The sequence below is a fragment of the Coffea arabica genome, chromosome 9e, assembly GCF_036785885.1.
Source record: "Coffea arabica cultivar ET-39 chromosome 9e, Coffea Arabica ET-39 HiFi, whole genome shotgun sequence".
Classification (NCBI taxonomy): domain Eukaryota; kingdom Viridiplantae; phylum Streptophyta; class Magnoliopsida; order Gentianales; family Rubiaceae; genus Coffea; species Coffea arabica.
The window spans coordinates 30,715,636-30,731,687 of record NC_092327.1 but is presented as its reverse complement, the minus strand read 5'-3'; the positions used below and the strand labels follow the sequence as shown (position 1 = coordinate 30,731,687).

General features: G+C 33.1%; 1 protein-coding gene across 1 annotated transcript; it reads left to right on the top strand.

The window, feature by feature from the left end:
• Positions 1–5,194: 5,194 nt before the first annotated feature.
• LOC113709896 (caffeoylshikimate esterase-like) lies at positions 5,195–6,401 on the top strand. Its single transcript, XM_027232741.2, has one exon. The coding sequence runs from the start codon at positions 5,206–5,208 to the stop codon at positions 6,214–6,216; it is 1,011 nt and encodes a 336-aa protein (XP_027088542.1). The 5' UTR covers positions 5,195–5,205; the 3' UTR covers positions 6,217–6,401.
• The last annotated feature ends 9,651 nt before the right edge of the window (positions 6,402–16,052 follow it).

Below are 16,052 nucleotides of genomic sequence, written 5' to 3'. Positions count from 1 at the left end.
GTGGCATTGATCTTGGTCTTTGACAATTTTAAGGGGGTATTTTGCAAATATAGTACTAGAAGACTTCAAACTTGCGTGGAATTGATAAACATGTAGACGCATTTTATTCGTGGAATACTTTCATCATAGCTAATTGAATAAATTCTAACACACCAGTGTTTTTTTTTTTTTTTTTGTCTAAGAGTGGACACTCGTTAACATGAGATTCAGGTGTTAATTTTTTTTTTTTAAAAAAAAGAATTAAGTTAAATAAGCCAAGTATTTAAATGCAAGGGAAAAAGGGTAATAACTATAAATTTTTGCATGCATATCATAAATTCGGTGCAGATCGTGTGTATCAATAAGTGGTCACTTGGTATACCTTAAAACATTATGGTTTTTTTTTTCCTATTAGAATTGGAATCATGATGATGATGGAAGGATATTTATTTTCGTGACTTTATATACCACCTTGGTTAAAATTGGAAACATTAAAGTTTCAGAATTGTTTTGTAGAAACGTTAAAACCTACTTTAGAGCAGTATCTAAACTTTGAGAACACAAATCACAATTCTCTCTTAATTATTACCTCAAAACTTACGCTACTTCAATTGCTATCTAATTTCCACCCTTGCATTTCACTTCCCAAAATTTATATACTTTTTTAACCAAATTAATATTGAGATCACGAATTAAATTTCATCCTTCGCAACAGAATACTTAAATCCTCCACAAACATCGGGCCAGAAAATGTCTGAAATATTCATTTGGAGGATTCTTTTCTCATACTGGCTTCCATTAGATCCTTGCATGTGTAATTAATTGGGCTCTCAAAATATGTTCATCAGATTCATCTGGTGTAAATATGTATCAAAAGCATCGTGGATGTGATGAACACGTACCCGCCCCAAGTTGCAAATCTTGGGTCCGCTATTATTTTGAGGACACTCATCTTTGATCAACAATCTCATTTTCATATGCTTCTCTTTCATGGTTCATTAATTAATTAACTTACCATACAAAATTGAGTATTTATTGTGCTTAAATACTCAATTTTGCATAGGACATTAGTCAGGCGACCATGATGTTCTTAGTTCGACTTTCAAATCATCTTCTTTTCCTTTTTCGATTGTAAGGTTTGGAATCTCACATTAGATAAAAGAAATGTATTTAAATTTTCTCGCTTTTATTTTTTAGGCAATTGAGATAGTAGATGGAATCAGAAGAGAGGAATTTCAAGGGATTAGATATGCTTGGATAACGATGAAGAAAAGAAAAATTAGAGCACAAAAAAAGGAGGGAAAAAGAAAACAAGAATCTGGTTTATCGGCTTGGAACTTTTTTCGTGTATAAAAACTTTGGTGTTTTTGGCAATTCCTAAGAAGGTCAATGCCAAAGGATAGGAGAGAAATTATACTTTAGACTTTACTATATACTACCTAATTTTGCCTGGATTTATGCCCTACTCCATATAGTTTAGTTTTGTACCTAATTCAGACTGTTTTTTTTGCCTTAATCCATAAGCTAGAAAGAGTTGACAGACGAATTTCCCAGAAAAGAATCAAAAGGCTACTTTTGAAATTGGAGCATATAATTCGTGGAAATTGTTAAATTGGCACAATCAAAGGGCTACTTGTACAGCTCTTACTAAAACTTGAAATAATGGTGCCAAAAGAATTGTAAAATTTCAATTAAAACTTAAAAAACCAAAAAAAAAAAAATTGCCACAAAATTTAAAGGCCATAGCATGAATTAATCATGACAAATGTTTGATTTTCTTCATTTGGCAGAGCCTAATGTTATGAGCTTTCTTTTGTGCCCTTTTCCCATCTCTTTGGAAACAGTAAATCTACTTTGTCTTTCATTTCCCTGTGTCTACTACCTATGAACATGTATCACACTCTTCTTTATGACATCTTATCATCTCTTTTCTTTTCCTCTTCTCTAATCGCACATATAAAGTAATTCTTTAATTTTGAGAGGTTTGAATTTTTTTTTTTATTTTCCCCTCTTTATTGGACAAAAGAAGCTGGTAATGATCCTGTGCTGGAATACAATATACAAATACACTATACTGACTTCACCTTTGACTTAGGCTACTAGATGATTCATGCCATGACAAAAGTACATAATTGCAAGACGGCCATCTAATGATGCCATCCTTTGCCATAATGTTGAGGATACAAGTAACTTTGATCTTTTTCTTAACCATCAAAACATGTACCAAACTTATCCATGCCATGCAAAAAAGTGCTACTTATTGCTAAACAGCCATCTAATGATGTGATATCTTGCCATAATGTCAAGGACAAAGCCAGCAAAACACGTAAAAAATTATTTGTTTATTCATCTAAGTGGCAGGTTAGAGTCAACCAGTTCAATCTGCCCATGTTAATTAATGGCACTGTTTCATTGTTTGGTGAGTAAGACACTGCTAAATCTCTGAATTCAACCCATATTAAATCATATAAATGCCTGATTTTCTTCAATTGGCAGAACCTAATTAATGTGATTGCTTTTCTCTTGTTTCTTTTTCCATCTCTTTGGAAATAGTAAGTCCAGTTTTTCTTCCTTTTCTTCATGTCTATTACTACAATAAGAGGCAAAAAGAAAAGGGAAAAAAAAAGAAAAAGAACATATGTCACAGTCTCCCCATATCTTACTTACATATCTCTTTTCCTTTCCTCTTCCGATTCTTCATACATACAAATACTTAAATTTTGGGGGGCTTGAAGTTTTCGTTTCTCTTCTTCTCTATTACTCCATAAAAAGTGCTAGTAACGATAACACTCTTGAGCTGGGATACAACAATCACTTCACCTTCGACTTTGACTCTCATGATTCATGCCATGCAAAAAATACTACATAAATGCTAGAGGGCAATCTAATGATGTGATTTCTTACCATAACATCAAGCACAAAACTAAATTTGATTTTGATCTTCCTAATTCCCATCAAAACATGTTAAAATATTGTTTGTTTATTCTTGTAAGTCGCAGGTTAGGGTCAACCAGCATAATCAGCCCATATTGAATATGACAAGTTTTCATTGCTTGATGCATAAGAAATTGCATATAGCACGAAATCGCTGAAAGCTGCCTCTCTTCTACTCCTCTTCTCAAGCTTAATCCCTTAATTTATCTAAAGAAGTTGCAAACTTTTTCATATGAAGATCTTCGGTCCAATTATCACTTGGTCAGTTGGTTTATTTATTTATTTATTTTTGGTTTTCTAATAACTTATCTGTTGTCAGTATAAAGAATGTCAACGAGTTATGGTTGTTAGGTCCGAAAACCATCCCTATCAATTTAAGCCCACAAGTTTTCACCAGGATAATTTGGCAGTTGAGGTGCAATCAAATCCTCCTTCACATTCACACTGCTGTATAAAACTATGTCCACTGAAGTATATAACAAGATTTCTCTGGATTTGTTGTTGTCAGCTAGTTGGCTTCCGGTGCGGTTTTTCTTGACAATATTTATTAACTTACATATGCTTTTGAAAAAAGAGAACGAGAAAAGGAAGAGTTTCTTAGCAAATGAAAGTCAGCACCTGACAAATGACAATAACCATTCTTGGAAATAATTCATGATTGAGATCTTCTGATTTGAATTTTATGTAGCAAGAAGAAAGTTGGAGTAATCTAAAATGTGCTTGGCTACATAAATGAATAGTATTTTTTTGTAATTATTTAGAGTTATTTGTATACAATATTCTGTGCAATTGATACTCACAATTATGCAGCATTGAATCCCATGAAACCCTAAGTATCAGGTCATGTTGCCAAAAATGTCTATTTCTGTTTGAAACATGGGTCAATCCTTAGCTGAAAGATGCCATCAAAAAAGTGTAGGTTAACTAAAGTGGTTAGTAATTGAGATGGCAATGCTTTAATGTTGGTTTGAATAAAAGAAACAAAAGACGGCAATGGATGACAAATCACCCCTCTCGGCAGACACCAATCCGAACATTTATTAGACCTGCAAAGCAACCAAAGAATCCTCAAATTATTATTAAAACCTTTGCAGGTAATAGGAAAAGTTCAAAAGAAGAAAATCTTGTCCATATTTAGGTCATTGACGGTTTTGTTTTTGGATTTTTTAAAAATTAATCTGAGTTATTCATTCATTTTGTATCTGATAGCTCATAAAATTTCATTAGAGAAAGCTTACCAACTAAACATCAAAATGGATAAATCATCTTCAGATTCTTACGTTGTGGCCTTGCTAGTATAATAGGTTCTTGGGGTTTACAGATTTTGCTTTCAATTAATGTCTCTTCTCTTAAAACCTCATAATACAACTGGCAACTAACAACAGCTATTTTGCAGACTTTAATGTCGTTTGACATCTTAAAACCAACATCATACACTTGTACCCTCTTCATATGCTTGTCGGTTTACATTTTATTACTTTCGAGTTGGTGAGGATCAATCATTTGTTGGCACATTAAATTTCTTAATTTGTGTAGAAGTATGAAAAAATATTGAAATTCCTTGTCTTGTGTACAAGCCAAATACGTAAAAGGACAGCCGACTTGTCATGCATGGAGTTTGATGCGTCTCCTCATATGTATTCATTAGTGCCCACCGTTATCACAGTTGGAGAATTGACATTGGATGATTCGAAACGCCACCATTCATACAGATGCGTAGAAGAAAATGAACACTATCATTCATAGAGTGTAGAATGATAAGTATAGGCTACAACAAAGCAGTTTTTGGGGCAAATTAAAATTTATTATGATTTAGTAAGCCGAAGTAGTCTTTTGCCAAAGTAGTTTTTGTTTGACATTTTAATTTTGACGGTTAGTTTTAACCAAAAAAAATAAAGATGAAATTTTAGGCCAAATTATAATAGGGTTGAGTATAGATTTTTAAGTTAAAAAAATTATGTAATAAAATGCTAAATCATAGAAGGGTTAAAGGTAATTTGGCCTTATTAATTGTGCACTCCTTGATTAATTTGATAGGTCTACTATGAAAACAAATATGGAACTCTACACGAAATCATTTTAAATTATCTTAAAAAAAAGGAAAAAAACAATGGAGGGCTTCGACTTTATCTTCCTAATTTTCCCCTCACTTCCATTCCCCAAAATAAATAAATAAATGAATGAATAAAACGAAAAAAAGAAAAGAAAAGAAATGGGATATCCCTTGATGTAGAAGTAGCCTACACCAGCTAGAGAGAGTTTCCTACATGTTTGGCTAACTATAAATATTCAATGAGCTATACATCCAGCAAAGCCAAAAGGACACGAAAAAGTATGGCTTCTTCCCATCCCATTCACCAAGCTAATGAAAACAGCCCCTATGGAGATCTTACAAGAGAGGAATTCTACAAGAAACATCAAATACTTCATAAAGAAAGCTTCATGCTGAACAAGAAAAGCATGAAGATTTTCACTCAATCATGGCAGCCAGATTCCACAGCTAGGCTAAAAGGGTTAGTGGGAATGGTTCATGGCTATTCTTCAGAAAGCAGCTGGCTGTTTGAACTAAACGCAGTAGCCATAGCCAAAGCTGGATACTTCGTTTGTGCTCTTGACCTTGAGGGCCATGGATACTCCGAAGGCTTACCTGGTCAAATCTCCAACTTTCAGTTTCTTGTCTCTGACTGCATCCTCTTCTTCAATTCAGCAAGAGCTGAGCATCCAAAATTGCCAGCTTTTCTATATGGAGAATCAATGGGAGGTGCAATTGCCATCCTCATTGGCTTGGGGCAAAGAAATGAATGGAATGGTATAGTTTTGAGCGGTCCTATGTGTGGAGTTTCGAATAAGTTCAAACCATTATGGCCATTGGAGAAACTTCTCCCAGTGGCTGCTTTTATTGCACCTTCTTGGAGGATAACTTTCATGAAACCTCCAGCAAGAGGGTCTTACAAGGAGGCCTGGAAGAAGCAGCTGGTGGCCAAAAGTCCAAACCGGCCGAGCTCGGGAAGACCACCGGCTATTACTGCTCAAGAGCTGATGAAAACTTGCAGTTATATTCAGAGGAAATGCCACGAATTGGAGGTTCCTTTGCTAATTTTGCATGGGGAAGATGACAGGATTTGTGACCCTGAGGCTGCTAAATTTGTGTTTGAGTCAGCAGCTAGCAAGGATAAGACTTTGAAGATTTTTCCTGGAATGCGGCATCAGTTAATTGGAGAACCAAATGAAAGTGTTGAGCTTATTTTTGGTATAGTAATTTCTTGGATTGAAGTGAGAGCTGATTTGGTTCACGTAAATTAGATTAGGCTCACTCCTTCGAAATTCCTAAAGTTCCCCTGATTGATGTATTTCAATAATTTACGATATAGAAAGTCCATGAGAATTACCGTTATCTTGTTTATAGAAAGACACAGTGAAAATGTATAAGAGATTACTATACCTATAAATACATAATACCTATAAGATTAGGCTTATGTTTTCACACAGACACTGTGAAATTCAAATGTTTAAAATCTTGTCCAATTAGCCTATTCTTTTATTCAGTTACTTTAAGCAAATTATGCTAGAAATTAACCGTTTAGATTGCTATTTTTTGAAGTATTTGTAGAAAAATATGTTATAGTACTTTGTTATATGTGAAGTAAAAAGATATTTGAGAAATATGTTCGAAAAAAAAATTTTGAAAAAAAATGACAATTCAAATTTGTGAGATCCCTGAGCTAAGCAGTTGCAGTACATGGAGTAAATCTTGATACAGAATTTATTTGGTTTTCTGTCAAAGGCATATTCTTTTTCACTTTAAGGACAAATAGTATGACATTGTCATGAATGTCGGTATGCAATTAAGCTTTCTTCTGACTTAATAAATGCAACGTTTCAGGTTATCATTTATATTTTTTAGTTTCAGAAGAAAAATTGCTTCACTTGTGATTTGTGAACGTGTAGAATGAGTAGCTAGAGTCAGAGAGTAGTGATTACTAAACTTGGACCAGACCGGTCACTTTGACCGGTTCGACCGAGAATAGGCTGATTGAAACACCAGCACTTCATTGAATTGGAAAACACCAGCACTTCATTGACCCCTGTTTCTTGATTGCAAAAGACCAGGAAGAAAAACAATTTTATTCTTTTTTTTTTTGGGTACTTTAGTTGAGTTACTACCCGTTTGAGATTCAAAACACTGCTAAATAGAGAAGCAAGATCCAAGAAACTCTTCTCATAGAGGAAGAAGTAGAAATATCAGTGGCATGGCAGCCTCCGCAGCAGGGATCTTTCAAATTGATTTCGGATGCTAGCGTGGTAGGTGGCCGTGTGAGGGGTGGTGGGATAGATCGGGATCATCGTGGCTAAGTAGTAGTCGCTCATTACGAGGAGTTTGGGGAGATGGAGGTGTTACAGGCAGAGGCGCAAGCTTTTGTGTGTTGGATTGGAATTATGTGTTGCAAGACAAATTAATGGGATTGTTGCGGAAGTTTGATTCTCAATTGCTGCAACTGTTGTTTACTTCGTCCACGTTTTCTAGATGGCCTTTGTGCAATGTGATTTCTAAAAGGGATAATTTCAGAAATGCAGCCACCTCTCTCTTGAGATTTGAAAAATTATGGGAACCTCCCCTAGAAAGTATGTTTTGATAACAAATGGTGATGTAAGTACAAAAAGTCTAATGAATATCCTATATTGCCCCTATTTGATTTACAAAACAAATTAAATGACAAAAGAAATCAAATATCAACATTACTTGCCAAGCAAAAAATTTTAAGGTAATCTTTGCAGCAAAATTTTGGCCATGTTTCAAGACATCATTTTTTTTTTATTTTTAATGTTTGGACTTCTTTTATTCTTTGCTAAGTAAGTTGTGATGAAACTAATTTTAACAAATGCATCCCTACCAGTCAGCTATTTATGAAACTAAACAAGAAATCCATTTAAATGACCTAGAAACCTAATATAATGTATTAGGTGAGATGAGGGTAGAACTTTTGGATTAAGAAATATTTGAAAAATATGACGGTTTTCCTTTTCTTTACACCTACTTTTCATTTAGGATTTGTGGAGTCGTCAAAACTATTATAGTCTTTTCACAATACCAAGGAAGATAAGTGTAGTTTTTCAAATCTCAAGCAAGGTGGCTGCAATTGTCGTGAATCTCAAAGGAGGTTTACGATAATTCTCAAAGGAGGTTTACGAAATTATCCCTTTCTAAACTAAAACACCAATTGCAGATTTTAAATGGGTCTTCATTTCACAAGACATTTTCTCTTCCACTCTGTCCAGCAATTACCAAAAAAATGTAAAATCAGTAGTACAACTAGATAGTTTTAGTTTTCCTTATCTGAGAATTACAAATGTAAGAGAGTTGTAGTCCTAGTTTGCTACTTTCAATTGTACTGGAGGTTTTCCCCTCCTTCAATTGCTTTTTAATAGTTATTTAATAAAATAAAAGCTGGCATCCCTCCCCTGTGTACAGATCTGCCAAAAAAAAAAAAAGGAAGAAATAAAAATATAAAAGATTTGAAGTTTGTATAAAGGATTTTTTCTAATGAGCATTTAATTGACATGGTTTAGTTTGATTTAGACCCAAATATGATTGCCATTTAAAGATCAAAGGCATAGACCTCACAATTATAGTTCCCTTGCATTTTGGCACTTTTTGGTTTAACTTAACTTCTTGCAAGAACTAACGCCTCAGGAAAAAACCCTGTCTACAAAGTTTATTTTTCTTTTTTCTTCCTCATTCTTTCATTTAAATAAAAGCTGTTGATGAATTCTCCAAAAGAAAAAAAAAAGAAAAAAAGGATTATCGATTCAGTAATAGCAGAACATATGTAATCAAATAGTACTAATTATTCCACTAATTCCGAAAAGTTACATGAATTTGGTTTATTGAAGAAAACTTAATGGTCAATTTTACCAACAAGATCCAGTATCAAAAAGGTGTTTCTGACATGCATCTGGTTTATTGGAGGAAAAACTAAGGTTATACCATGCTTTATGTTAAGATTTATTGTTAGATAGATCTTCCTGATCTTTTTTGGCGGGTGGCCCGTAGTCTAACTAGTATAATACAGTAATAAGTTTTCTCTTACTGTTTAACCAGAAGACACCTTAATCTTTAGGGATGGGCAAAAGAAAATAATCGCTGAGATGCAGAACCTGTCCTGTTCCTTCTTAAATTTGGAGTATCTGTACTTTTTAATCAAAGCAAAGGAGGATTGGGTACCCATAGACATGTAGTGCAGGCTAAGGTTAGAGGGTTGAGAACCCGCGAGTAGTACCCGACTTGTGGCGTTTATATACACAGACAAATTTTTGAGAAATAACTAAGGTCCGAGTAATTTTATTTAGCAAATTGCATACTAATTGTAAAAAACGATAATTTGTTTACAAGATTCAATTGTTCATGCCATCACCTTTTTTTTTTAAAAAAAAAAACAAAATTTAGTTGATCTAGAATATGTAAAAAAGGCAATACTTATCACACTTTATATTTTCATGTGAAATTTTTATCTTGTTGAATTAGTCATATCTAACGTTAAAACCTCATGCTTAGATTTGAAAGTATTTGATTAAGACATTGAAGTTGAGGGACAACTTGAAATTTTTATTGCATTATCTTGGAGATTGGATCATGAATTTCGATGTAATATATTGTTCGCGGACACGTAACTTTATTTTGGTAAGATCTCTGTTGATTGATGAACATGTGAAATTGAAAATAAAGTTGGTGTACCGTTCTTTATTCATTTTTTGAATTAAATTATAGGAGGAACAAAAATAGCAAAGAAAATTAAAACAATGAACATATTGGGGGAACCCTAGGAATGCACAGCCAATCATGCTCCAAGATATATTTCTTGAGAATAATTTTTTAATACGCATGGCATTTCATTCCTCAAACATTTTGGGATTATATATATATATATATATATATATATATATAGATTACTTGAAAAAATCTGCCCTCTTCTCTCTTTCTTTCTTCAACAATAAGAAAAGTTTTTGCATCTTGATCCACCTAAAATTTAGTACTCTGTTTAATGCTTTAAAAACAGACAGAAAATAATACAATTAGTTTTGTAAAACTCCAAAATATGCAAAAAATGGTCGAATTCGAGTTTCATTTAAACCTACTCCAAGTTTTGAGGACTATTTAAGTTTTCTCAAAATAAGCAACAACTTACTACTTAAGACTTTCCCTAATTATATATAGTCTCTGCAATTTTCTTGCAAGCCAAACAAACGCGTTAAAAAAAACAGGAAAATTATTGGAGGAATACTCTTTTTCTTTTTTCTTTCCCACAGAATCCAACAAACACAATCTTCAATAATGTTTCCATATTCTCTTGCCTAAAATAAACAATGAAGCTAGCTGGAGGTGGTTTTCTCATTATTCTGCAACTTAATTTAGTTATTAGGTTATTAGAAAGCCCTGCTGCACATAAAGTTGAAACACCATCTCTTTCGACAATTTCTTTGAAGTCGTCTGCAAGATCTTGAGGTAATTCATAACTCACAAGTTACATTATTCTATGTTGATTAGGCTACTTTTCTCTTCAATAGAGGTTTAATGTTTTCATAAACAATCTTTTTTATTTTATTTTCTTTCACACTAAAACCTTGTTCGAGTAGATGATAAAATTTATTGCAGGAATTATACTGTCTGTTGCAATCTCTTCCCTTGATCTATTTATTGCATATGAGTTCTTTATTTCTTTCTCTTGCTCTACTATGATCCCAGCTTGGTGTTGATTTTTCTTTTCTTTCTTTTTTTTTCCCCCCTTGTTCTAAGCCTAAACTAACTTCAACTTTCTTTCCAAAATTAACTTTGCCTTCTTATGCTGAATATTTTTTTTGTGTAGCTTTTTTCAGGAATTTTTACCTCCACAATTTTCGAAAAGAGGTTAGTGATTTGAGATCAGTATGATCACAGTTGCATACACACACTTCAGTACATATATTTGCCTCCATAATTCACACCATCTAACTTCCCCTTGCTTTACATTCTTTGTGTGTGTTTTTTAGTTCTCTGCTGAAACTCTAAAATCTTAAAGCTTTATAGAACTGTTATTAAATGTAGGTCTTACAAAGAAAATAGCAATTAGAAGAAAGGCAATGCTTGATTTCACATGAAGAACTACATACATTAATGAATTACTTCATAGTTAAGCTACGAATACATCTCTCTACGAAGTAGATTTGTAATGTTTAGCTGTAATATGTATCACTTAAAAGGTTATCATTAAGTTCATTCAAATGCAATATTAAACATGATTACTGGCCTTTAATCCTCAGAAAATACTTTCATTTGGAATTTTTATCTGTGTTTCCAATCAAACAATGCTGTCACTTGCAGGTTTAACACTCATCATTTGCTGAATTTTTCTCTTAATTGTAAAAGAGTACTGAGAAGATGATTCTTATTCTTATTAACAAATCCTAGTTTTGGATTTTGATCTCCTAATCTTTTTTATTGGATTGGAAGTTTTATCTATGCCTCCAATTAAAAAGTGCTGTCACTTATAGATTCAAAACTGATCGTTTATTTAATTTGTCCCTTGACTCTTCTTCTTTCCACCCAACCAACCCTTCTGGTAAAAGAATTTTGAGATGATGATTCTTATATATTCTTACTAACAAAACCTAGTTTAGTTTTGGATTTTGATGATCTCTTAATCTTTTTTATTCATGTTTTCAGCGGGTCATACATTTGAACCATAACATAGAATTCTCATCGATGACAAAGACAACAAGCTCAATTATTGCAAGAAACCTTGCTTTTGTATCAGCCATCGTTGCAGCAATTGTCATGGCCACCAGTTCTGAGAAAATTGAAACAGATGATTACATATTCATAGCAAAATTCAACTGCTGGAATAGCTTCAAGCGAGCAATTTTTTGTGTCTTTTTTTTTTTATTTCAATTGTGCTGTATTATAATTTGGGTCTCACTTTGAATTTTAAGATAAAAAATTGGCTTTTTTCTTGTTCTTTTTTTTTTTTCCCTTTAATTGTCTAAATGGAGATAATGCCATGTATCTAGGTACTTCTTTGCTGCAAATGTCTTTGGAGGCCTTTATAACCTTCTGGTACTTCTTCTTCCTTCTGGGAGTTTGCTTTGGCGCTCGGTGCTCGTCCTAGACATGGTATTTAATCCTTTAATTATTGGCCTTATTTTGATTGCCTTCTTGTGAAAAGTCTTTGATTCCTTGTTGTGAAAAATCTTAATAAATTGTCATGTATGTTATGGGATTCTTCTATTCCGTGCTTTAGTTGAATGAATAAAGGTAAATCCAATTTCACCTTTTTTTACGAAAAAAGTATACACAATTCAAGAACTAGATTCAATTATAAATATTCATAGTTTTTTTTTTTGGTGTAGTTATATAGAGTCCCTAGAACACAAAAATCCTTAATTTATATGCTATGATGTGATTCAATAACTCACTTATAGGGGGACAAATAACCCAAAAAGGGCAAAACTAATACCAGCATAGAGGGAAATGACATTTTGCAGTTAAGATGAAAATCCCTCATAGTACTCAATGTTCTCCATAAATCTATTTAATTATTTTTTGTATTGGAGCCCTCATCACGGGTTCTATTGGATGCACGGTTAATTTTCTTCTTCTTTGTTACTCTTTACATGTGATTGTAAATCCCCTTCTGCTTCCTGAATGAGCTTAATTAACTAGGAATAAGAAGTGTATGGAACTTTTCATCATGATCAATCTTGTATGGAACTTTGTTTTTTCTCGTAAGCTCACGAGTCATAGGTGGAGAGATTAATTGTTAGGAAAAAAAAAAGAAAAGAAAAAAGAGGTCAGGGTCTTGCTCTTGTAGGTGGATTTCTATTGGATATTTCAGTTTTTTTTTCTTGTTTTAGCAGGGCAAAGATGAGATTTAAAAAGCAGGGAGGGAGAGGGGATTTGAATATAAAACCTCTAACTTTTAGGATTTCGACTTTAGCTACTAGACCAATACTTCCTCAATTAGTGGATATTTCAGCTAAATATATCAAATTCTAAAGATTTTGATTACATGTAGTCGAGTTTTGTGCATATGGTCAACTTCTCAATAGGAATTTACTTGCTTTATTTAAATAAACTAGTTTTTGGCCCCCGCGCCCAGCGCGGGTAGCCCGTGACGAAGCCAGGGAGTTAAACTTAATTTTCAAATGATTGCTGTAATATGAAAGGGTATTACTACAATTAAAAGTCAAACAATATTAGAATAGCTCCAAGTGAACACAAATACTGAAGTGTTATCAGAGTTGAATCTTAAAGCTTGTATCATAATCACTTATCACTTGCCGCAGGCATGCTCTTCTTCTAGCTTATTTATCCACAAAAAAAAAAATCAAATCAGATAAGCTGGGTAAAGGAATTAAAAAAAAAAAATCCCTTGACAGGCGATCAAAGTAAGAATTCTTGTAAATGTTTTTCTAAAAAATAACTTGGATGAATATTTGGTGCAATATTAGTGCGACATTTAAGGATAACATTCCCTAAAGCAATAAATAAAAATTAAGGAGATTTGGTGTTTCCATAATGGAAAAAAAAAAAGAGAAAAAATTATTTTTCTTCACATATTTTTAAAGCTTTGCAATTGTAACATTAGAAGAATTCAATGTAGATAGCCAAAAGAAGAAAGAATGCGTTAGATTTATTAGAAAACAAAGGAAAGTCGGTCCAAAAGAAAAGGGCGCATTTTTGGGCTTATAGTAAATCTTGCACTTGCTTATACAATATGCAAGCGTTTAATTGTTGAGCATATAAACCACAGAAAAAGAATTCTAAAGATAGGATAAGAACTCAAGTCAATTTGTTTTCAAAGTTTCATTTGCAGTTTGTCTTAGAAGTGTTTGGATATGTTAATACTAATATAACTATGTTTTCAACCATGTTAATACTGTTTGTGCAAAGTATTTAAATACTTAAGAGAAATGTTAGCGCAAGCCCTCCTTTATGTTATTATACTTCATGAAATGCAGAAAAGTTTATGCTGGATTTGACAAAGTTGTGTTTTGAAAATGTAGATAACTTAGCAATACATATTTTAAGAGAGTCTGAGATTTACAATAACGGTTGAATAAGTTGAGATTTATAAGTCGTTTTAAGCTTAAAAACTTAACAATGATATTTATCACATATATAATTAATTTGTAAGATTATCAAGAAATAATTTGCAAATTTCAATAATAGAAAGGCTACAAGTGAACATAAATACTAAAGTCACAACCTATTACCCTCAATCTTAGTAAGTATAGAACATGCCTTGTGCTCTCCGCAACATGCCTTGAACCACAAATTCGAACCATAGTTGACGATTTAAAATAATTGTTTCTTTTTCATTTTTCTTTCAATTTATCTAATTTTTAATATTCATTTTAAGATTTAAAATAATTATTGATTCAAAACTATTTATGGAAGCAAAGATATGATTTTTATAAAATAATAAGCAAAATTTTTTTTTTTTATTGCTTCAGGGTTAATAAAATAAAAATATGTTTTTCTTTAATGCAACATGGCCTCAATAAGGGCATTTTCGGCATTAAGGGGGTTTTTGTTAAATGTTTGATCATTCAAAGGGTGAGACTGTTATTTGGACAAATTACAGGGATTGATTGGTAATATGATCAAACGTCAGGGGAGGTAAATGTAATTAACCCATAAGAGAATGATTGATGGGAAGATGAGCTGAAGAGTGAGACAACGATGAAGAAATGAGAGAAAAAATGGGCATTTCTGACTCCTCGAACTCAATCCCATCGGGTAATCCCGATAAGGTAAAGGAAAAGAACAATAAAAGAGCACAAACATGGTCAAAATTATAAGAAAGGCTATCCAAACATTAATAAACGGACACACAAGTCTCCAAATTTACGGGCAAAACCTGACCACTAAGGGCATTATAGAGAAAGAAAATGTAAAGTCAATATCAGAAAATTCAGGAGCCACAAATTTGACCTTTATGCCACATTAGAAAGACCAAAATACCCCATGAAGTCATTCGAATTACCATCGAAATCGGTCACTGTAGCAAATGGGCGTTGATCCTTTTATATATTTTAGATTAGATTAGATGTTAATAATTAATTAATAATAATAAGGGAAAGACATTCTCGTAGGCTATTGTAAGCCATTGAGGGGAAAAGCTCCTGTGTTGACTTTTCCTTTCCTTGGTAGCAAATTGAAGTCCAGCCGCAATTGTGGACTTGTAAAGGAAACATTCTCGTAGGCTATTGTAAGCCATTGAGGGGAAAAGCTCCTGTGTTGACTTTTCCTTTCCTTGGTAGCAAATTGAAGTCCAGCCGCAATTGTGGACTTGTAAATCTTTCCTTTCCCGCAGCTTGGATCGAATTGGCAGAGAGCAACACATCAATAATTGGCAGAGAAAGATCAAAATACCCCATGAAGTCATCCGAATTACGGTGGAAACCGGCCCATGCTGCACTGTAGCAAATGGGCGTTCCCCCTTTTATATATTTAAGATAAGATAAGATAAGATAAGATATACACATTCAAGCATATCCATGAGCTTGGTTGAATTTTGACCAATAATAATTTGACCCTCGAGAAAAATATGTCAAACTAAAGGTGCATTTGCAGCTTAGTTATATGTATCCGTTTGCCTTGTATTATGTACGAGTTTTACCTGCAAAACCAATTATGCTTATCTATAAGTTGGTGTGCTAAAACAATGAAAAGTATATATAAAGTTTTATCATTTTATTTTGTCTCTTTCTTACGTGCCTTGACAACATAATAAGTGGCTGGAACGTGTTTCATAAAATAACTTATGCTCTTCCATCTCTCTTCTTTTGCCTTTATTCGTTTTATTGCCATATAATTCTAGATAATCCTTATTCTCTTGCCATTTTTTTTTCCTTAACCCTTATCCTATTCTAATCTTCAAGCATAAATTTGTTGTGAGGAACATTTGGAATCAAATCGACAGAAGAAGGAATATTTTTAGGGCCACCATTTTCTGTGTACGGGACATCGTCCATTTTCAAGTTCTTCTTTTTGGTTAGCATTTAGAGTAATGAGGAATTGAACAGAATACTGAGTAACAGTCATATAATTACTACGTGTCGGCTAAATTAATTAACCAAGTATTTAACTTGGGTTGAAATTC

Excerpts from the sequence above, each read along its gene's own strand:
- LOC113709896 (XM_027232741.2), top strand. The coding sequence starts at position 5,206 with ATGAGCTATACATCCAGCAAAGCCAAAAGGACACGAAAAAGTATGGCT.